General features: G+C 57.7%; 9 protein-coding genes and 1 non-coding gene across 10 annotated transcripts; 6 read left to right on the forward strand and 4 right to left on the reverse strand.

The window, feature by feature from the left end:
- The first annotated feature begins 86 nt into the window (after positions 1-86).
- L226DRAFT_t183 lies at positions 87-169 on the forward strand. The gene has a single exon. It is a non-coding gene; the product is annotated as a tRNA-Lys (tRNA).
- Positions 170-2,202: 2,033 nt separating this feature from the next.
- L226DRAFT_561885 (uncharacterized protein) lies at positions 2,203-5,638 on the forward strand. The gene is made up of 9 exons (XM_067683466.1): positions 2,203-2,412; positions 2,465-2,524; positions 2,580-2,660; positions 2,710-2,770; positions 2,830-2,890; positions 2,944-3,844; positions 3,902-4,708; positions 4,765-4,902; positions 4,983-5,638. The coding sequence occupies exons 1-9, from the start codon at positions 2,221-2,223 to the stop codon at positions 5,529-5,531; spliced, it is 2,850 nt and encodes a 949-aa protein (XP_067533042.1). The 5' UTR covers positions 2,203-2,220; the 3' UTR covers positions 5,532-5,638.
- A 46-nt stretch (positions 5,639-5,684) lies between these two features.
- On the reverse strand, positions 5,685-6,664 carry L226DRAFT_561886 (uncharacterized protein; the record flags this gene model as incomplete). The annotated part of the gene is made up of 3 exons (XM_067683467.1): positions 5,685-5,986; positions 6,048-6,179; positions 6,246-6,664. 3 exons carry the CDS (start codon positions 6,659-6,661, stop codon positions 5,923-5,925), a joined length of 612 nt encoding a protein of 203 aa, XP_067533043.1. The 3' UTR covers positions 5,685-5,922.
- A 1,688-nt stretch (positions 6,665-8,352) lies between these two features.
- Positions 8,353-9,207, forward strand: L226DRAFT_490389 (uncharacterized protein). Its single transcript, XM_067677315.1, has 3 exons — positions 8,353-8,479; positions 8,547-8,669; positions 8,740-9,207. The coding sequence occupies exons 1-3, from the start codon at positions 8,357-8,359 to the stop codon at positions 9,007-9,009; spliced, it is 516 nt and encodes a 171-aa protein (XP_067533044.1). The 5' UTR covers positions 8,353-8,356; the 3' UTR covers positions 9,010-9,207.
- A 724-nt stretch (positions 9,208-9,931) lies between these two features.
- L226DRAFT_573212 (uncharacterized protein) lies at positions 9,932-11,891 on the forward strand (the record flags this gene model as incomplete). Its single annotated transcript, XM_067684809.1, has 2 exons — positions 9,932-10,937; positions 10,996-11,891. 2 exons carry the CDS (start codon positions 9,932-9,934, stop codon positions 11,889-11,891), a joined length of 1,902 nt encoding a protein of 633 aa, XP_067533045.1.
- Positions 11,892-12,244: 353 nt separating this feature from the next.
- Positions 12,245-12,928, forward strand: L226DRAFT_155182 (uncharacterized protein). The gene has a single exon (XM_067672479.1). It carries the CDS (start codon positions 12,352-12,354, stop codon positions 12,706-12,708), a length of 357 nt encoding a protein of 118 aa, XP_067533046.1. The 5' UTR covers positions 12,245-12,351; the 3' UTR covers positions 12,709-12,928.
- A 278-nt stretch (positions 12,929-13,206) lies between these two features.
- L226DRAFT_573213 (uncharacterized protein) lies at positions 13,207-14,626 on the reverse strand (the record flags this gene model as incomplete). Its single annotated transcript, XM_067684810.1, has 4 exons — positions 13,207-13,755; positions 13,827-13,964; positions 14,017-14,211; positions 14,291-14,626. 4 exons carry the CDS (start codon positions 14,624-14,626, stop codon positions 13,207-13,209), a joined length of 1,218 nt encoding a protein of 405 aa, XP_067533047.1.
- A 1,049-nt stretch (positions 14,627-15,675) lies between these two features.
- L226DRAFT_155178 (uncharacterized protein) lies at positions 15,676-17,690 on the reverse strand. Its single transcript, XM_067672478.1, has 7 exons — positions 17,650-17,690; positions 17,520-17,587; positions 16,742-17,465; positions 16,593-16,676; positions 16,137-16,542; positions 15,935-16,072; positions 15,676-15,876 (listed from the first exon to the last, which is right to left on the reverse strand). Exons 3-6 carry the CDS (start codon positions 17,463-17,465, stop codon positions 16,012-16,014), a joined length of 1,275 nt encoding a protein of 424 aa, XP_067533048.1. The 5' UTR covers positions 17,520-17,587; positions 17,650-17,690; the 3' UTR covers positions 15,676-15,876; positions 15,935-16,011.
- Positions 17,691-17,918: 228 nt separating this feature from the next.
- On the forward strand, positions 17,919-18,272 carry L226DRAFT_614902 (uncharacterized protein; the record flags this gene model as incomplete). The annotated part of the gene is made up of 2 exons (XM_067686701.1): positions 17,919-18,185; positions 18,243-18,272. A coding segment is annotated over one exon (196 nt), but the record flags the coding sequence as incomplete, so codon positions are not given.
- On the reverse strand, positions 18,175-20,301 carry L226DRAFT_155242 (uncharacterized protein). Its single transcript, XM_067672480.1, has 3 exons — positions 19,335-20,301; positions 18,631-18,817; positions 18,175-18,264 (listed from the first exon to the last, which is right to left on the reverse strand). The coding sequence occupies exons 1-3, from the start codon at positions 19,836-19,838 to the stop codon at positions 18,236-18,238; spliced, it is 720 nt and encodes a 239-aa protein (XP_067533050.1). The 5' UTR covers positions 19,839-20,301; the 3' UTR covers positions 18,175-18,235.
- Between the last annotated feature and the right edge of the window lie 1,084 nt (positions 20,302-21,385).

Raw genomic sequence — 21,385 nt, forward strand, 5'->3', positions numbered from 1 at the left:
CTGGTCCTGGAGGCTCTGCGACATGGAAGGGAATACGGGGAACCTGCATCCAACATTATAAATGTTACACAGCAGACTTGGACATGGCCCGCCTAGCTCAATCGGATAGAGCGTCAGACTCTTAAAGGCGGGTATCTGAAGGCTGCGAGTTCGACCCTCGCGGTGGGCTAGTCCTCGGTTAATGGCGCTTTTTGAACATGGCTCTTGTTCGATTGTAGAGTTCTCCCTGAATCCAGGAAGTTTTGTTCTGGGGGTGAACATCTGAGGTTTCCAGGCTCCTTGCAGCCCAAGTGCTGTCGATAGAATCTCCACATGGGCACTACTATATAACCCAAAGGTATATCTAGTACAAGACGTCAACCCGTGCTCCGCACGGAAGTGACGATAACAAACTTAATACAGATGAATGCTGCGCTTGAGAGGTCTTATTGACAGCTGTGCCAATATGGCACAATACGGAGACTGATGGAATGTGCGGTGAATATTATTGCTACTGAGCCTTTGTACTATGAGATTCGTGGTAACATTTCGCCGGAGGAGGTGCAAGGAGGAAGGAAAGCAGTAGTCGAGCTTGATGTGAGGGTAGAGAGATCGTCGACGGCAGATCGCAGCACTGAGGCAGTATCGGGGCTGGCGGCTTCATATTGCTAGCCTGCCCCGAATGTAATCGCGAGGCTTTGAATCGTGGACTGTCTACCTCTCTGCGTAAGTACTTAAATTTGTTGCGACGCTGAACGTCTTCGGAGATGCGGCCCGCCAGCGAGCTGCCTAGGCCCTAACCGGTAACCGGCTACTAATCGCCGGGCCCGTCACCACTGCATAATGCGGCTGCCGTCTCTGAGTTACAGCTCACACCACGATACACCCTCAGAATTACCAGCCGAAAGTTCTCTACTACCCGAGGACTTGAACCAAGTTTCGCATCTAGCTAGTCCGATTGAGCCTCGAACGTTCGAGTCTTCGTGGAACTAACAGGACGTCTTGCCGGCAATATTTGAGTTCTTGACAAAAGAATCACGGTGACCAGCGGAGTCGGATGCCTTCGACACTACGAAGAGCGCACCCATGGCTGCTGAGGTGAGCGACAAGTCATGTAACTCACCCACTCGGGTTGCATTATAACATACTCATCCAATCTTCTAGCATGAGGCACCGTGAAACGTTCGGTGAACATCCGGCCTTGGTGTGTTTTGTCTGCCGCAGATAGCGCTTTTTGAGGACTAGACGACCTGCTTGTACCACCTACGCATCAAGCACGGGTCCGACGCCAGCGGGCCATTTGCACCGATGGCCAACACTCTCTTGGTTAGGCCGGCGCTGTCCGCGAGTCCAATTTGCGTATAGCGAGCGCCGACGCTCAGCAGCGGCGTTTCGGAGGTTTGAATGGTCACATCAGCGTAATGCAGCAGTGCAGCTGTTCCCTCTAGATTGAGCAAGTTGTTGCGAGCTAGGTCTATATCCTGGTGCTTCTTGTGAGCCATCCTCCGCTCATCCCGGACACGGACGTAACGAGCATGTGTACTCAACCGCAATGCTGTACGTATTCGCAGTCATTGTTCGGCAATGGTTCAGCCTCTGATGTAGATGATTCGTATAGCAGGATACTAATGGTAAGACCCTCCATCCTACATGCTTGCAACCTCGCCACGACATCAGCGCGTCGATCCGAAGAGATCGACGATGCCTGGAAGGTATGAAATAGTTGACAATGCACGTCCGAGGTGCTCGCAAGGACAGCTTGCACTTGCTAGGTACGCGCCGTAATCCCCATGAACACAGGCAGACGCCGCCATCACGATGTACGGGTTCTTCTGTGCCTGCAGCGCCTTTATCCTTCACGATGGTAACTCGCTGGGCACCACCCTGGTCAACCTTCGAGCTCCGCTATACTGTACTAGGTATGCATACATCCTCCTTCATCTGCCCGGTTCATCTAATAGATCATTGGCAATGGTTGCAGCGTTCACGTTATGCCGCCTCATGATACACCTCCGACACCTTCCGATGCCAGTCCCTGGGCCGTCAGGGCGCACACTTGCTAAGCATCCCAATAGCCTCGGTACTTCATCCATAAGCCCGATGATTTCCTCATTTCCAATGGAGTTCGTCGAGGGACAGGAACAATTCTGTGTCTCGGTTCCTGGCGCTCTCTTCCTACTATAAAGGTGATTCGCATCGTCCCTCCTCTCCAAGCAGCGAGAAGGCCCTCTCCTCACTGCGATGCTCTCCGTAAAGCTCACTCTACTTCTCGGGACCACCCTCGGGGTTGCCTCCGCTGCGGTGGTCAATCATCCCCTCTATGAACGCGATCTGCATGCCCGGGCTACCACAAATGGCTCGTGCATCTCTGCCCCCGACAACGCTTGCGTCTCCCTCGTCGGTCTCTGTGTAACGGGCATTGCGTCTGGCAGGGTATGTCCAGCTGCGCAACGCTAGATGTCCTGACTCACCGTCGTTTCTGTAGATTCCCGCTACACAGTTCTGGAGCGACCGCGTCTGTACAGCGGCCGCGACGTGCGCTGGGGTATGCATTCATCTGATTGTTACTCTGCTTGATATTTAACGAAGCGTGTGGGCAGATGGGTTCCGTTCTCAATGCCGCATGCTGCGCGGGCACTTGTCACCAGCCCACGGACATTGCGAGCTTGGACTACAACAACGTATGTACTACAACAAGAGTTAACATACTTTTTCTGAGTTCTGTGCTAGATTTACTTCGGGATGGTCGGAAACTGCGCTTTGCAGCCTGGAGGATGCTCACTTACTTGGCGTGAGCTATCTAGATGTGAATCTGCGAATGTTGAACTGACGTTTTCTATCATCCTATAGAACCGTTCGTCGATTGGTTCTACGGTACGATTCAGATGACGAACACGAACATATGGCCTGAGTAAGTCTCTCATTCCACGAGCCAATCCAGTTATTGACCCTTCCCGCTACTAGGTCTGGCGATGTCGTTCTCGGGTGGTGGGCCCGAATTGCCACCTGGACCGCATTCTGCACCGGCACCAACTGCGTCACCAGCTCAATCCCGTACTCGAACTTCAACGACTGGTTTCATTTCTCGTCTGCAGTTTCCGTCACCACGCCTGGCACCCCGCAGTACGTAGAGCCGCTTAGTGACGATCGCGACGTCAATGACGACAATTGGACCCCCGACTTCTCTTGGCCATGTCCCTTCGACGATCCCAATAACTGTTGGTGGGACTACGGCCCGCCGAGCACTGCGTCGTCTACAGACACAAAGCGCGAGCTGGAAGTGCGCGCACTGGCCAAGCCGAGGAAGCTCACTTTGACCGGAGACCGGGACCCGGTGAAGTTCACTGTCACTGTCAAGGCAACTGGAAACGCGAGCAACGTATACATTCCCACTCCGTTCGGCCGTGCTAAGCATCAGCCTCCCAATGTGCCGCCACCCACCTACGTCCTCGGACAGCCCCTCGTGCTCCACCTGAACGGCACCGACAAGTATACCCCTCCGAGCCCTCGAGCCATTGTGGACAACCTGGAGGTTGCCCCCGTCGTCTCTGTTGTTGCTCTCAACACTACTCCCACTACCGAGCGCCTCGTGAGGCGCGTGATTACGCCTAACGCTTGTTCTGGCCCTATCGACGTCCCAGCCACGCTGCCGACGCTGAAGTACTACTGCAATCTGATGCCCAACATCTGCCAGAACATCCGCAGCCATCCTGACTTTAGCGGGGACAGCATGGAGCTCACACACGATCCCTTCAGCGCGAGCACTGGGACGCGCCGTAGGGGTGTCTGCACTGCTGCCGTTAAGGCCGCCTTCCAGGCTGCCGGGAAATGCGATCGGAAGCAACACAACCCTGCGTATTGGAAGGTACGTCTGTAGCTACTATCACCCAGGAAGCGACGCGCTGATCACAATGCGTTCCAGGTCTCATGCGACGAGTTCCCTTTCAACTCTGTCCTGGAAGGCGGCTCTGGCAATGCTCGTACCATGGCTGTCCCGACCCGCGAGCAGCAGTACCAGGGCAGTCTCCAATCATCTATCACCAATCTCCGTGTAGTTCACGACGACGGCACCACGATTTGGAAGGGTGCCTCCAATCGGCAGTGCCACCGGTACAAGATCCAACTTCTGGCTGCCCCGGAGCCTGGTGCCCCTGCGAACGCAGTCGGCAGCCTTGACTCGGGTTCTGCCTTCTTCAGCTCTGGTGTTGGCGGTGTACAGTTCCTCACGGACAGTCGCGTTCAGAACATCCCAGCAGCTTTCGCTACGGACACAAACTACCCCGCCACCGCGAGCAACCTCCATGTCCCCTCCAACTCGAGGGTCTTCGACTGCCGTCCATGCACCATCGGCTCTGTGCCTGCTCCCCCTCCCCGACGGAGTGATGATGGGGAAGAAGACGACACCGACGCTGAGATTACCGTTGAAGTCGAGGAGGTAGAGAAGGAGCACAAGCCGTCCCCGACATCTCCTCCCGCTAACCTTGCTGTGTACGCCGACTTCGACAAGCGTCAGGCGTCTTCGTGCACCAAGTCAACTACTACTACGAAGGCGACTTCCACTCCAGAAGCCACTCGGGCGGCTGGCGAAGATATCTCGGCCGCCGCCGCTGCTGCTGCTGCTGCTGCTGCTGCTGCCGCCGCTGCGGCCAATGCTGCTCCTGCCGCCGCCGCCGCTGCTGCTGCCGCTGTTGCGGCTGCCAATGCACTCGGTCCGGCTGCTGCTGGTCTGGTGAGTGCTTTACGTGAAGTATCCGCATTGCTTCGCGACTGAGTTCTTCTGTGCAGACGGAGGCAACAAGCTCGAGCGCGTTCGCTAGTGCGATTGCAGCGGCCGAGGCCGCTATCGAGGCTGCTCAAAACGCCGCGGCGGCCATCTGGGGGACACCCGGGATCCCTGACCTGATCTCCCAGGTTGCAGACCAGGTCAGGACTTGTCTTATGCATCTCCAGTGCTACTTGGCGTCGATTGGCTGTCACTCACCATAACATCCCTGTCTGTGTAGGTGATCTCCGCGAGTTCGTCCATCTCGGACGCGATCCAAGACGCACAGAACGTCATCCCTCCCTCCACCCCAGTCCCGCCCGACACCGACCCGGCGAAGAACCCGAACCTCAACCAAGGCCCGCCGCCCAACACGCCTCCCGCCGCATGCTTCGGGGCAGGCTCGAAGGGCTTCCTCAAGATCGGCGACACCTACCTGACGAACGCGAACGGGAAGGCGCCCGCCACGCTCGTCGACGTCGGCTCGAACGCGTTCTTCGGGCTCACGCTCCCCGACGCCCGCACCGTCGAGTCCGTCATAGGCTGCCCGGGGGTGTACGGGTGGGCGAACGGCGACGCGCTGGCGCCGGACTACCAGGTCGACTGCGCGACGAACGAGCTGGGGAGCTACTGGAACGGGAAGAAGCAGGCGTGCTATTCGTATAGCACGGGCGCGGGGACGTTCGTTGTGTTCTGTGGCAACAACTTGGGGAGCATTTATTCGTGTTTGCAAAGCGCGGGGCTGTATGGGACGTTGAGCCCGGCGTTCTTTACTTGGGCCACGTCTTGATGGGGGAGAAGGTGTTCGCGAAGGATTGTAGTATATATGCCGGGTTGTAGGCTTTTGTGACGAATGTCGGTAGTTGTTATGTGTAAGAAATGTATGTTTGTGGGTGTACCGTTGATTCTGTATGACAGCTTCTCGAGAGCAAGACGGCTGAGTGCAAGTCACCAAGTCATCAATTCCAACTAGTGCTACATACTGTGTGTAGCTATGAGTATAGTAGAGTACACGAATAATCCAGTCAAGTCCCAGGCTGTCCTATGCGTATGCGTCTAATGAATACAAGTACCGTACAATCACAACCCTATGCGAGCTCAGAACCGGTCGCGCGGAGTGCCCTCCGGGCAAAGCTCAGCCTGGTAGACGTTCCCAGTGATGCGGCGGAGCGAGACGAGGTTCAGGTGCTGCGGCTGGAACTCAGGGTAATTTTCTGTCGTCGAAGCTGGCTTGTGGCGGGCCTCCTGTATCAAGACGTCAGCACTGGGCCGGATAGAGAAAGAGAGGAGAGGTGCAGAGACGCACAGAACCGATCGAGAAGTACTCGATGGCGATGAGGTGCGCGAGCACGGCTTTGTTGACGAGCGGGGCGCGGGGCGAGTTGATGGGCAGGCGGCGGACGGTGTGGAACCACGCCCCCTTGCGGCGTTCGGGGGTCTGCGTAGTACGGTGTCAGTGTCCGCCGTGGTTAAACCTAGAAACCTAGATAGAGAATAGACGCACCCAGACGACGAGCCTGAGCTCCGTGACGCCCTCGTCGTAGAAGGAGCGGATGTTCTCGTCGTCCCACTCCTCGAGCATGCGCGCGTTCTCGGCGGTGAGGAGCTCGGAGAGGGGGAAGCCCCGAATGCGGGAGCCGTACTTCTGGAAGGAGACGTACATCGGTCCGAGGGCGTTGTGGTCGACGGCGTGCGCGATGAGGTTGTGCTTCTGCCGGCAGAGCTCGAAGTAGTACTCCTTGGAGAGGAGGTTGTTGAGGGTCGTCTTCTGGAGGGCGGACATCTTGTTGGGTATGGTATGCGAAGTGCGGCGGAGAGTGCGACTGCGAGTGCGAGGAGGAGGAGTTCTCGTCTGCTGAGGAGAGGATGTGCTGTTGCTGTCGACAGAGGCATCTTCGAGCTTGCATAAATACCCAACATCCTAGCTGTGAAGAGCGGCCAAAGCAGCTTTGGACGAGTGTCGCAGGACAAGGCATGAAGTCCAAGCGAGGAGCGGTACGACATAGACACAATGCAGCAGAGCTTGGACATAGTCCCAAGCGGGTACGGCGAGCTTTCAGTAGGCCGGGAGGGCATTGTCAAAGTCCAAAGCTTGCGCAAAAGCGTGCTGTGCTTGTAGGTCCAAGTAGTGATGAGTGTCGTGCGAGAATTCGAAGCTTTGGCACGACGCTTTTGACGCGCTGCGGGTGGCGTGCCTAGTGTGAAGGTTGACGAGCCCTACGAGACGACTGAGGCTGTGCAGGTTCCTTTGCATACTGGTTTGTAAATCGACCGGAGATAGCTACATTTGCGCAGAACGGCCCAACATTGAAGTACGAGGATGTCGAGACTAGAACCTTTTGAACATCGCAGGAGACTGAGACTAGTCGGATGTAGACGAGGGTCGGCAAATAGGTTATCCAGCAGCAAGATGAAGCAGAGAAGCATAATGACGGAGGTGAAGGGAGACACCCGGTATATATCAAGAGTCCGGGGACGAGGTCGACAACGCAGTGGCTCGATCGGGTGGCACCTCGAGTCGTGAGGCCGCCGCGTGCCCAGAAAGGTGCAGTTCTCGGTCGTCGGTGCGTGTTTCCGGAGAGACTTTCACCTCGGTGGCGTCCGCGCTGTTGCGGGTCAAACCTCAAAGTAGAAAACCTTCGGCCCCGGCGGGAGTAGAAGGTTAATCCCAAGCTGTGCCACGCTTGACGGTAGTGGATTGAGCGCTGATATAACGTGACCGTGTCTTGACGCGTCGGTCACGGGACTGATGTAGACGCGTAACGCGATCCCCCGAGCCGCGAGCGTGTCTCCTGCACAGCTGCGAGATCTACAAAGCGGAATGTGGAGGAAACCATGCATGTAAAATAATGAGTAACGTTATTGCATCAGCTGAAGACATCAACCTTCGATCCCATCCTCACCGGTAAGTTGCGGAACGTTGCATCCGACTTGTCCTAGAACCGTGGAATGGTGTATCTCGAGGCCTCATCCGAGAGCTCTTCCAGGAATTGATTAGCAACTGTTCTGGCTATTGGCTCAATCATAGCACGGGAGACACGCCAACTAAGCTGAGCACGCGACGCGTCTCCCGACGGCAGACCGTGGCCTGGATGTGGAGGACGGTTCCGCAGTCCGCTTCCGACGTGTTTGATTCATTGATTTGTCCTTCGTGTGCAATGTCAGCAGACATGTGGGTGCCGGGAACTAGTACTGAATTACCACAGCAATGGAGAGTTCACTTTTAGCTGACCTCGCCGTCGCGCTTCTTCGCCTTCGCCTTCTGGAGGCTGTAGCTGGATGCAGAGCCGGGCAACATATCCGAACGCTCGCAACATATGTTCTGCAATGATGGCTAAGCCATGAGCGTGCAGAATGGAGACTTTGGAGGGGGACGAGACGCGGTGGCTGAAGGCGAGGGTGGTGACGTCATAGCATATCAAGCAGGGGCTCGAGGAGCATCATCGTCCGTCGACGTCATCCCAAAACGGACAGAGCCAGAACCCAAGCGAATCCAGCCAAAACTCCACCTTGTGCCCGCATATATTGCCCGACTCTGTCCGCGTCGTTCCCACTAACTACCACGACCTCGCCGTCCCCAACCTCGACATCCGCGCTACTACTCTCCTTACCACCATGTCAAGCATCCTCCCCGTTGCCCGCAACGCTTTCAAGCGTGCGTCTGTGCGCGTCACACGCCCCGCCGCGAGCGTCGCACCTCGCTACTACTCCAGCACCATGCACGATAACGACCCCGAGGTACGTTTGTACCCCGACCGAAGGCTGACAGCGTCCCTGACGTGTGTTGCGCACATCCTACTTACAGGTTCTCGAGACGGAAAAGAGGCGTAACTTAGCCAAGGAGCAGCATAAGACGTCTACCCCTATCCCAGAGGAGGCTCCGGGCTGGAATGAGGCCCTTGCCAGTGCGTCTGAAGCCGCGGTCAAGGTATGTCGCTCCTGTGTTCGCCTCTGTGCGAGCTTGTCCATAAGTCCTAACAACGTCCACGCACATCCAGGCCGACCAATTCCAGGGCTCGCCTGCGGAGCTCCAGCAGCAGACCGTGAAATATGTCAAGGATCGCCACCACAGTGCGGACACTCCGACGTTCAAGGAGCCGTCGCCTCAGGAGCCTGGTGTGTCCACTCAGAACATGAAGCACAATGGGCCTGACGAACTCCAGGCTCCGTACTCCAGGGATGAGATCGACGGGCCGTTGAGGAGTGCACATACGGTCGTCGAGACGGTTGAGCACAAGGAGGACGTGATCACCCGCAAGTATGCTTGAGATTGTACCGGTCGTCTCGGTCGTCGTCGTCCTCGGAAGGTTATGTCCCGTTGCTCCTGTTCACCAAGCCATGCATCAGGTTACATCTGTATTATTAGCACGTTTCGCAAACGCAGTCTGTATTTATCCTTACGTTGTTCCGTGTGGGCGCCGAAATTATTGACGGTCTGCCGCACTTCATCAGGAGTCTGTCTGGCCTTTGGTCCATCTTACTGAAGTTGCGTGAGCTGGTAAATAATGATTATCCCCCGGCACGCATTCGTGATCGTGGTAATAAAATTCGACTATTCACGAACAGTTACGGAAAAGCAAGACAAGGAAAAGACAACATTAGTCATTACTATGTTCAGCACGACGTACCGTTTGGCCTTTACTTCGCCTACCACCTCCAGAGCTTGCGGCCGTCCGGAACAAGGATGTACAGCGTTGAGAGTTGCTCAAAATGAGGACTCGGAGGAGGACGTCTGTGACGGACTCGGCGCCCACTGGCATGGAAGCGCCTGTATGACGACGATCGTCCACGTTGTGGGAGCGAGGCAGCTCGCCGTGTTCTGCCATCCCACCGCCGTCTCACCCAGCTCTGCGCTTCACTTCTACGTGGCTGATAAGGACAGCCAAAGCTAGATCAGCACGATAATATTCCCGACTTTCCAGATATCGACTCCTCGGCAGTTCCGCGACGACGTAGTGGGTGCCAGCGCCACCGCGACAGCAAGCACTTGTCCCAGGGAACACGTACGCGTCCGCCACCCCTCAGCCTATGCACTCTCCTTCTCTATTCGCCCCTTTATCATAGCATTGGCGACATCGCATGCGTCGCAGCACACAGCGGCCCGACAGTTCAGGACTGTTCGACCAAGGACTTCACGCATACATCCACTCCCACTCACACCGACGAGAGCCTACCCGACGCCACAGCACCATGAACGCCTTCTGGGACTTTGTCGACTGGATCCTTCCCCCAGTACGCATCATTGACGACCTCGCAGGCCCTCCCGAACCTATTCACCGCTCGCGTTCGAGCCACCACCACCACAGCCCCCGCAAGGATCACGACAAGGACAGGGAGCGGGAGCGCAGCAGCGGGGCAAGGCGGGACAAGGAACGAGAACGGGAGAGGGCAAAACCCAAGGAGGGTCGTCTCTCTGAGCACGAGCGGGAGCGGGAGCAGCTGCGCCAGCGCATACAACACCTCGAACGAGAGAACGAGAGCCTCCTCGAGCAGCTCCGCGCGACCCGCGAGGAACTCTCCACGCTCAGCGCCGCCGCTTTCCCCCCTCCATCCTCGTCGGACCGCACCCCACAGTCGCTGTCGTACCCCGCATCCCCACCCGACCCCGCCTCCATCGCCCTTCCCGTCTCACGCACGCACTCCCGCGCCTCGTCAGAGGCCTCCTCCTCCCAGACTCCAATCCAGACGCGCGTCGCCCAGCACTCTGCAGAAGCTGCGCTGGCAGACCCCAAACGGCTGCGCGTGCTCTACACCTCCCTGCGCGCCACGTACGGCGACGCGCGACAGACGATCCTCTCGCAGGCCGAGGAACTCGCGTCGCTCAAGTCCTTCCTGAGCAAGACGGATGACTGGTCTGGGGCGCAGCTGCTCCAGGCCCTTGCGGATCTCAACGCGGAGATTCTCCAGCTTGCGGCGTCGATCGCGGATGAGTTCGCGCCTTCGCTCCGCGCGGACACCCGCGCACCCAGTGCGGCCAAGGAGCGCGACAGGGAGATCGTCGGGCCTGCATTGGGCAAGGAGATGCTGAAACTGTTGGAAGAGCGTGAGCACGCCGGCGACCCGACCCTCGTGCAGTTCGCGCTGCAGGCGTGGGAGGTCTGGTGCGTGTCGCGGGTCATGGACGCGTTCTGCTATGGGCTGCCCATCGAGGTTGATGAGGCCCTGCGGTTAATCTTCGAGCGCATGCAGCGCGAAGGTGAGTTTTCAGCTGGGTGGGCTATCTGGGCGCGCATATACTCACCGAAATGCTACAGAACCCCAACCGACGACGTCGCGGTGGCGTGCGCTCACCTACAAGCATGCGCGCTCCCTTCTTGCACGCCCACGAATGTCCTCGGAGCCCTCGTCTCCGGATACGATCACGCCGTCACCCTTCAACTCCGCCCCTGCGTCCATCGTCTCGACGTCCTCTCTCCCACCACCGCTCCTCACTCTCACCGAGGCCAATCTCCGTGGGATACTTGCCATCCTCGCCCTGTCAGGCTGTACGGACGCACGCGGACTCCACCGCGATCCCCTGCGCTCCCGCTTCGGCAGTGCACTCTCACGCATCAGTGCCCGCGCGGAACGCATATCGAGCGTAGTCAAGGAGGGCGTACTCAGTGGATTGTTCGAGGTTGCGTGGGTTCCCCCATGCCGCTCCCCAAGGACAAGCTCGAGCCGTCGCGCGAGCGCCGCTGCCGCTACCGAGACTCCAGCGTCTCCCGGGGCGAACAGGGGCAAGGGCAAGGAGCGGGAGTGGGTGCAGGAGGTCGAGCGCGCGCAGAGCGGGGAGAGCCAGACGGAGACGGAGGAGCACTGGTTCGACTGGAACAGCATGGAGAACGTGTATGCCGGGTACTGCAGCGAGCAGTGCCGGGTGCTTTGCACGGTCGAGCTCGGGCTGGTGTTCGAGCGCCGGTTGCCGGAGGAGGAGAAGGAGGAGAGCGTTGATGGCGATGGGATGGTCACAGGCTCGAGTGCGGCGAGGCCGGTGGCGATGGGTGGGGTGGGTGTGAATGGAGTTGTGAGTGGAAGTGTGAGTGTGAGCGTGAGCCGGAGTACGAGTGCAGGCTCGGCGTCGGATGCGACGAGCGAGGGCACCAAAGTGGTGCGGAACCTCCTGCTCAAGCCGAAGGTCCTCCTGGAGAGCGTCGTGGATATCCTGTGATCCCTCGACATACCTTCCACTGGATAGTGTCCATGCCTGTGTGCCGGCGGTGCTCTTCGTGTCGGTGAGTCTTGAGCTTTGTCGGTGGCTCTTCGTGGGGAGGGATCAAGGCCGAGCTGACTTCATTCGTCTCCGCAGGTATACATGTACCATGGCTGCTCGGCGGACGCATCCCGCGTGTCTCGCCATGACTGTTCGACATGGCGCACCCGTCTCTTCACCTGTGCGCCATTCCTCCCGTCGCTGACATCTCCCTGGCCCCTCCTCCGTCCTCCTTCCGTCAGTACTCCTGTTCCCCGGCAATCAAGCGCGACGCAGGACGTCCGGACCGTATCTGAGTCTCTGACCTCGGCGCGCACCGCCTGCGCGCACACAAAAATCTACGCGGACCAGTCGCGCTCCATCTTGTTTCAAATGTGACGATCTCGTATACGTATAGCTTGCTCTATCTATCCCTTGCATGTGCCCCCTCCTCCCCCCGACCCGACCCTCAACCTCGCATTCTCGCGTCACCATCCCCATCCTGCATTCCATCCACGCACTCCCCCTCCCCCGTACCCCATACCTCGCATCGCGCATCCTGGCATCCTGCACTGCACTCTTCATATCCGTATTATCCGCTCGGCGCTCAGTGCTCCGCGCTTTCTTGTATCACCACCAATCACCACCGTCTTCCATCTCGGCCACTCACGAACTCACGTCCACAGCGTCACGACCCCCTTCATCGATGTTATATGCGTACTGTACTCGGATCTGCTGCCTAGATACCTGTAATCGTGGCGGACTGCATGCTTTCTCTCTTTCTCTCGCTTCTTGATCATTCTGTCGGTTGTGTATGACTAAAGTGCTCAACATACTTGGTTGTGGGGCGTGGCCAATGGGTGTTCGTTGCGAACGTCCGCGTCCGCGTCCTCCAGGTCTTTCTGAATCTCGTCGATGGACGACGGTGGGATGTTAGATTAGTCTGGTTTGTCGTACTCGATGTTCGTCGTTGACTGAGCGCTGCTGAGACGTGCGCTTTGGGCATTAGTTATCAGGCCGATACATACATAACACTGGCAGTTGAAGCCTAGCGATGAATGCAGGCAGCATAAGTGCACTGTTAAGACCCTGAACATGGAGTATACCTTCATATATTAACGAAGATGACTTGCAAGGTTTACGCCACCAATGATGAATCGAGCAAGACCACAATTGGGGGACGTCGGCGATATGGGCGGACGAGAAGTCCAATATAGAAAGGGTGCTGCACCCGACCTATCACTGAGTCAACATACTACGGATCCTTTGTGAACACCCTCCCCTTCTCTCCCCTTCAAGACGTCGCCCAACTGATGAACGCCGGGCTCAACGTCCCATACAGCCCCGCGCCTTGAAAGCACGAATAAATGCTCCCCGAATTGTTGCCACAGAACACGCTGAACGTCCCCGCGCCCGTGCTATACGAATAGCACGTCTGCTTCTTCCCGTTCCAGTAGCTCCCCAGCTCGTTCGTCGCGCAGTTGACCTGGAAGTTCGGCGCGAGCGCGTCGCCGACGGCCCACACATACACTGCCGAGCACCCTATAATGACCTCGAGGGTGCGGTCGTCGGGGAGCGTGAGCCCGAAGAACGCGTTCGAGCCGACGTCGACGAGCGCGGCGGGCGCTTTCCCGTTCGCGTTCGAAAAGTAGCTGTCGCCGATCTTGAGGAAGCCTTTAGACCCTGCCCCGAAGCATGCTGCAGCAGGCGTGTTGGGCGGCGGGCCTAGGTTGAGGTTCGGGTTCTTGGACGGATCGGTGTCGGGCGGGATTGGTGTGGAGGGAGGGATGACGTCCTGTGCGTTTTGCATTGCGTCCGAGATGGACGAACTCGCGGAGATCACCTGTACAGATGAACATAATGAGTAACAGTCAAGCGATGACAGGCGGAGGGATGCATAAGACAAGTTCTGACCTGGTCTGCGACCTGGGAGATGAGATCAGGGATGTCGGGTATCCCCCAGATGGTCGCGGCGGCGTCTTGAGCCGCCTCGACAGCCGCCTCGGCCGCTGCGATTGCAGCAGCGAACGCGCTCGAGCTTGTTGCCTTCGTCTGCGCAGTATCACTCAGCCGTGGTCCAATGTGAACAATGTGAAGTACTCACCAGAGCAGCAGCAGCCAGACCGAGTGCATTGGCAGCCGCAACAGCCGCAGCAACCGCCGCGGCAGCAGCAGGAGCAACATTGGTCGCAGCCGCGGCCGCTGTCTGCGCGGCCGAAATATCCTCGCTAGCCACCCGCGTGGCCTCCGGAGTGGAAGTCGCCAACGTTGTAGTAGTTGACTTAGTGCACGAAGATGCCTGGCGCTTGTAGAAGTCCGCGTACACAGCAAGGTTAGCGGGAGGAGACCGTCGGGGACGGCTTGTGCTCCATCTCTACCCCCTCAGCTTCAACCCTAACCTCAGCGTCGGTATCGTCTTCCTCCTCATCGTCACTCCGTCGGGGAGGAGGAGGTGTCACCGATCCGATTGTGCATGGACGGCAGTCGACAGTTTTCCTATTCGAGGGGATATGGAGGGCGCTCGCGTTAGCGGGGTAGTCGGTGTCCGTAGCGTAAGGTGCTGGGATGTTCTCGACGCGAACGTCCGTGACCCATCGTAAACCGCGGACACCAGTGCTCCAGAAGGCAGAACCCGCCTCAATGCTGCCGACAGCGGTCGGTGGGGCGCCGGGCTCCGGGGCGGCCAGAAGTTGAATCCTGTACCGGTGGCACATCCGATTGGCTCAGAAAGGGCTATGGGCCGCATACAAAACACACCAAGGTCAGATGTTTCGCGGGGCCTCGTGCTGGAGGATGAAAATGAGGAGTAAGTCATAACGCTACCCGAGTGGGTGAATTACACGACTTGTCGCTCACCTCAGCAGCCATGGGTGCGATCTCAGTAGAGTTGAAGGCATGCGACTCCGCTGGCAACTGTCACAATAGTGAGTCTTCTCTTAAGAACTCAATATCGCCGGCAAGACTTCCTATGATAGTGCCACGTAAATCCGAACGTCCGAGGCTCTATCGGACTAGCTAGATGCGAGACCCAATTCAAGCTCTTGGGTAGTAGAGAACTTTCGGCTGGTAATTCTGAGGGTGTATGGTGGTGTCAAGCTGAGAGACGTAATGCAGTGAGAATGCCAGATGACGGGGCGGTTATGCCAGTTTGCCGGCAGCTCCCGTTGGGCGTCTCGCTGGCGGGCCGCATCTCCCAGTCCGACTGCCAAGACGCCTTTAGTTGAGTCGAACTGGGAGGACACTAGGACGGTCAGGCTCGTTGACGTTTACGATCCTGCCTGAAGAACACAGAGGTTGCAGTTTAACGGGTCAGTTTCACTGCATACGAACTCGATTCAAACTCACCGATAGCCGCAACCATCCCACTTCTGCCCGTCGCCTCACGTACGTGATCGACACCTCGCAAAAATATGCCCTTGCATATTCGAATCGAACAGTGTTAGTTGTGTCGACATTCAGTAGGAGAACTGAATGTAAAACTCACGACTCCAGCAGGCCCGGACGAAGCGCGCCAAAGTGGTCAAGCCCGATCTCGATGATACCTGTCCGGGCCTGACCCTTGCGTCCAGAACGTGTGATCTCCGGTCCCACCCTCCCCCTCGAAATCTTCAATCATCCTTCTCCGCCGTCAGCGCCGAGCCAGATCCCTCAGCGCAAATATACCCCCATCCCCACCCCTTTCCCCCCATGGTGTGTAATCATGAGTGAGCAACCCACGCTGCACCCGCGCGAGCGGCGGAGCCGCCAATGGCATGCTATTTCACTTCCGTCCGGAAGGGCAAGAACCGATTCCCGATGCGCCTCTGGATCGTAGACCAGAATCGCTGGCGTGTCCGGATGGACTTCCACGGAAGCCGTCGCCCGGAGAGAGACGCCGTTGGCTTGTGAAGAGCGCGTGGTGGTCTTTGAATCAGACAGAGTCATGCATAGTCAATGTGCATGGAGACACCTGTGGGGCATATTCCTGGAATGCCTGTGTGAGAATCGAAGCGAACGTACAAGAGATTGGATGCGGAGCTGACCTCGACTACGACTCCGGGCCCAGCTGATCGGTATCGCGACTGGCTGCCAACTTGTGAGTCGTGAACTGGGGTAGGATTCACAAGTCGATATGTAACTCCGAGGCTATCTCCATGGCAATGTCAACAGAGACGAAAAATCTGCATCACATCGTGGCCGTAAGCACTGAGAACTGACATGACGATTCAAGCTATCGGTGCGTACTTTTCCTCACTAAGCGTCATGATGCCTCTTGCCAGGAGCTTCGGAAGGATGTCTTGCAGGTGCGTTGTCGCCACCGTAGGATCCACCTGTTTTTCGATGTTCAAGATATCATCGGGGAAGTACCTCCTCCTGAGACGGAAGTGAACCTCGTTGAGGTTATCGAAAGCGTCGCTGCTGAGAACATCATCCAGGGAGCTAACTCCTGATTCTTTCATCAGGCATAAACAGCCATCTGAGTGTACGGGATCGCAAGGGCCGTGGCCTTGGAGATCCAGAAATCGGAGACGGCGAGGACGAGAGCGCAGATCGCGCAACATCGAACAAACCCTCGACCACTCAGATAGCAAAGGCACAACTCGAAACGTGATGTCGACCAGATTATGGAAATATGGCAGGGGATGGTCATCTGACAGTGGCTGGGTGAGCTACGCCTCACGGGTCGTGAAACAAACGTACGCCGCATTATGTTCAATGTGATAGAGGTCACGGAATGCCTTGCCCAATTGAAGAACGCAATATACCCTTCCCGGAAAGGCGAGGCTGGAGAGACCGATGAGCTTGCCGTCAGATATAAACAAATGGAACCACGAGTACTGAGCACTCACCGACTACCGTAACAGTTTGAAAATTGAGGTCAGTCAGCCTCGACGGCAGACTTGTAGCTGCGAACCATTGCATGAGATTTCCCGACACGTGGTCGTCCGTGAGCCTCCTCCTAGCCATTCGTACTTGGAACGTCAGCAAGGAGGGAATCCTCGAACGTCCGGGCAGTTGAAACCAAGGCCTTCCATAGTTTGCGCATGAGATGTATTCGATTTGCAAGTGTTCAAGGGCCGGAATGGCCGATAGAGTCCGCCGCAGATCGTTGAAGGAGAAAAAGCGACAACGCGAGAGCGACAAGGTGGTAAGGTGCGGAAACTGTGCCAGGAGAAGACGGTTGGTGTGATGAGGGATAATCACAGTTATATTCGTTCCAACGAGAGTCAAATGTCGCAGGTTGGAAATGCGACCGTAGAACGAGAGGAGGAACGGCAGCAGTACTGGTGCATATGGAGTGTCGTCGTCGTCGTCACGGGGTTTGTCTATGTCTATCCTCATTTCCAGCGTCGTGTTCAAGTATCGCTGCAGGTAGTCAGAGACTAAAACACGGTCGACGAGCAATTCATAAGCCCGATGACTAGGGATTTTCATGGATTCAAATAGCGCGCTCCTGCTAGCCGGTAGCCAGGCCTGACAAACCAGCGCGCAGCTGCATAACGTTTTGGCGTCGCCCACGTTGAGGGCAATAATATGGTCTGTGATCTCGGGGGGGAAGCCTGGGTTGCACATCTGAAAGACCGAGCTATGCATCACCTCTTCTACACAAATTGATGTAGTACTTGCCTTCGCGATCGCCCATGCGCGGACTGGCACACTGAGGCTCGGAGTCGACACTAGTACTAGTAATCGTGCTACACTCGCAGGTATCTTGAGTAACGATCTCAGAGACTGTCGAAACATATGGAGCACATACATGTAGGGCGTACGGAGGTCGGTGGTGGTCGAGAGGATAGCCTTGCGTGATAGCGCTCTCGGCCCGGACGACTGCGTCTACGACCCGTTCCCACGCCCCGATTAAGTAGTACGACGTCGAAGGACCAGGTCCTCAGCAACTCCCATCCTGATGTCACAGAGATCGATACACCTATGGACACCATTGCGGGTCTACGAAATAGACCGCTTTGCAGCTCGTATTCACTCTAGCACTTGCAACAGTGGTACTCTAGTACGAACGAAACGGTCCTCCCGTAAACCCGACGATTCAAGCTGTTTCGAGTCTCGACCTCCGCGAGCCATCCCATCCGACACGCGCGGCACTCCGTCGCCGCGAGCTCCATCATCAATCGCCGGAGAGAGAGAGCGTCTTGGTCGTCCGCAAGTACTCACCTCCTGTAGAGTTGTGCGGATACAAAAAAAACCATGGACGTTAACGCTTTGACCCTCAACATGTTATTCGGGGTCAACAAGTTCCTGACGAAGAACGATGCAGATCCAGATCCAGGAACGACGGTACTCCCCATCCTCCCCTCTCTGCCCACCCAGCCAGCTGACGAGCACCATTACCAGACCGCCGACGATGATGATGTCGCTGGATGATGGCATCAGCAGCACTGGTGACTGGAGACTGGTGACTGGTGACTGCACCCGAGCAGACTCCAGAGCGCCTCCCGCTCTACGCCCGCCCTCCATGCGGACACTCGTGCTCGGGTACAGTCTCAGAGTCCGCCTCCGCCCTGACCATCCCCATGGCCAGCGCCGGGCTATCGGTCTCCCACAGTACGAGCGAGCGTCCGCTCGGAGAACACGATATGATATGTGATATGTGATGCAGATTGCACCGTAGGTCGCCATTCCCCCCAGAGGACAGCCCTTGAGCTCACTGCTCAGAAAGAGGGCGGCGGAGGCCCCAGGCGGGATCCTCGCAAGGGGGCGCGGGGGTGGCTGACTCACTCACTGATTGTGGCTTGATACGCCGTTCGCCGTTCGCCATCCGCCGTTGACGATACGCCGAACATGGGCAGGAGCATACATCCTGCCGAGTTGCGAGATGCGCGATGCGCGATGCGCGGGCAAGTCGCCTCCGGGCTCACCGGGGTCGCAACTTTCGAGGGTCCAACGTCCATCCGTTCGAGTGTGGCTGTCTGTCGGGGGAAACGCGACTGGTCAGGCACGAGTGCGATACACGAGAGAGAGGCGAGCGACGAAAAATGTCCGGAGACGAGAGACGACAAGCGACTCCACACGAGGGGTGGATGAAACAGGTCGTCGGGGCGGCCAACCCGAACGACTACTATGACTACTTGCTCTCAACGACAACACCCCTCGCATCCTCGAACTGAGGGATTTCGAACATTGAGGCACACGAACACGTCGAGCACGCGCGCGTGTCGACGCCGGTGGTCGGTGTTCGGTGGCCGGATATGCATGCCCATCGTGCATCGCGCCGCCGCGTACTCGAGTACGAGTAACCCTAAGCATACCTAGCGTCGGCTCGGGAGTCGGGGCCTCGGGTGACGGGGTACATACACAGGCTCGCGGTAGATGCCGGCGGGAGACGCGGAGAGTCCGAGCCACGCCTGTGCCGGGCGGGGAGGATGCGGGGATCGCGGGCGAGTAAGAAAAGGTAAGGTGTTTCGAATTTTCCATATGCACACTTACGTAGCCTCGTCGGAATCCTGCAGGACTGGGAAGGAAGGGGGAAGGGGGAAGGGGGAAGGGGGAAGGAGGAAGGAGGGATGCCAGGCACGCGCGGGGTAAGGTGCAATGGAAGACGAACAGCGACGCGGACCTTCCCTCGTCTTGCCAAGCTGCACTCCGACAGTCGACTTGCATATGCCAGTGCGAAAGCTGGGGCTCCGAGCGATAACGATTCGATAGGGCAGAGAAGAGAGGAGGGAGCTGGAGGTGGTCAGCGGGTCCGGGATTGCTGACGAAGGGGATGGGGGCCAGGATCTCGGCCTGTTTGGCCAACGGCTCGACGCTCGACGCTCCATCGACACAAGCCTCGAGACCTAAAGATGCACGACGCACAATGCGCGAGGACGTTGTGCGGCAGTCCGTGCGCGGCGGTAGAGGGCGGAATACGGCGTGCCTGGGCGATCCTCCGCGTCCGCACGTCCGATCGTCCTCGTCTTGGAGTCTCCAAACGTTCGTGACGGGCATGAGGCGAAAGGTCCGAGGTGGGGCGCTCTTAGAGTTGGTGGGGAATGAGCGTAAGTTGCGCAGCTGAGCAGATGGGTAAACGGATGATGAATGCGCCTGGGCGAAGCCCAGCCAGCGCGCGGGGCCGAGGTGGACATAACACTACGGTAAGTACTGAGTACTGATACTGCATGGGCTTCGATCGCGGTTCTGGGGACGCACGGGAAGGCGGGCCACGCGCCGTGCGCCCGATGGGAGCGAGTGGGAGTGCCTGGAAGATAGCGTTGGATGTGGGATGGAGAGGGATTGGCTTGATAGGCAATCGGACAGGGCACGGAAGGCCGGACGAGAGCAGCAGCCTGAGACTTGAGTGTGGTCTTGAGAGTGCGCAGCCGACATGAGTACGTCTTCTCGTGGGATCGCAGCGCGGGCAGATGCCTGAACGCCGGGATGTCGGCCGTTATCGTGGCGTAGTGTGAGTACTGACGTGTAGAGCACGACGCTAGTGTGTACTAGTCTGCGTCCGTCGACGCAGAGACACTGATAGATGGCGAGGACGTTAGTGAACATCGGACATTCAGGTACTGCGCCACGGAGGTGGCTGGTGTTCACCATGGACGGATAGAGGAAACGCGATGCCTGCGGAACGGAGATTGGGGGAAGTAAGCGGATCATCCCCGTCCCGCGCACTCCCACACGGCCGAATTTCGTCAACTCTGGGCGTCAGGACATTAATGCGAGGATGATTCCGTTACGTACGAGAGCCGAGTCCGATACGGGTCCCTGGTTCTTCGGGCTTGGGTATGATGCACGTTCGGCCACCTGCAAGCACAATATAGGAGACGAGCAGTAGCCTGTGCTCTATAGTAGCTTGCGGTGGTCGCCAGAAGACTGGGTTGTGCCGGCCGTCGGGGACTAAGGAGAGGCGCAGTCGGGAGGGGGAACGGTCAGAAACGGATCTGAGATAGCGTTGCGGCTAGGGGCATGTAGTAAAGTTGCGGTGTAGCCGGTAACCACCTACGGTAGTGTGCCTGACATATTGAGTTCGAGACGACACCGCCGTCACCGTGACCGATCTTCACGTCGTACGACCCCGGCATGCAGCTCCAGCTGAGCGTATGTTGAGCTGTCAGAGCATGGGAGACGAGGAGCGTGGAGATGTCGGCATATTTTGCACCTGTCTTGGTTTTTTCGGCAGTGCGTCATCGCAACATCACACCTGAGGATGTCTAGACCTACAGCAGCGAACGACGACGGGCACGCACGACTGTACATCGCCCCGCCGGGCCGCAGGGAAGCAACTTATGCCGATAATTCCAGGAATCGGGCCAGAGAAGCAAGCATCGTGCGTAGCACCGGGTCTTCCTTTTGCGCTCGCCGTGTGCCGTGCCGTGTACGAGCCTCCGAGCAAGGAGTGAGGCGCCGCAGTCGCAAGACACCGAGTACGTGTGCAGTCCATGGTGGCCGTAGACTCTAGAGTCCCCTCGAGGGGAGTCGTAACAGAACGGGGTGAGTGTGACGTGCCGGCCAAAGCCGTGGTGCCAGCAAAGCTCGGCTTAGGTAAGCAC

Source organism: Lentinus tigrinus (genome assembly GCF_003813185.1).
Source record: "Lentinus tigrinus ALCF2SS1-7 unplaced genomic scaffold L226scaffold_23, whole genome shotgun sequence".
NCBI classification, from domain to species: domain Eukaryota; kingdom Fungi; phylum Basidiomycota; class Agaricomycetes; order Polyporales; family Polyporaceae; genus Lentinus; species Lentinus tigrinus.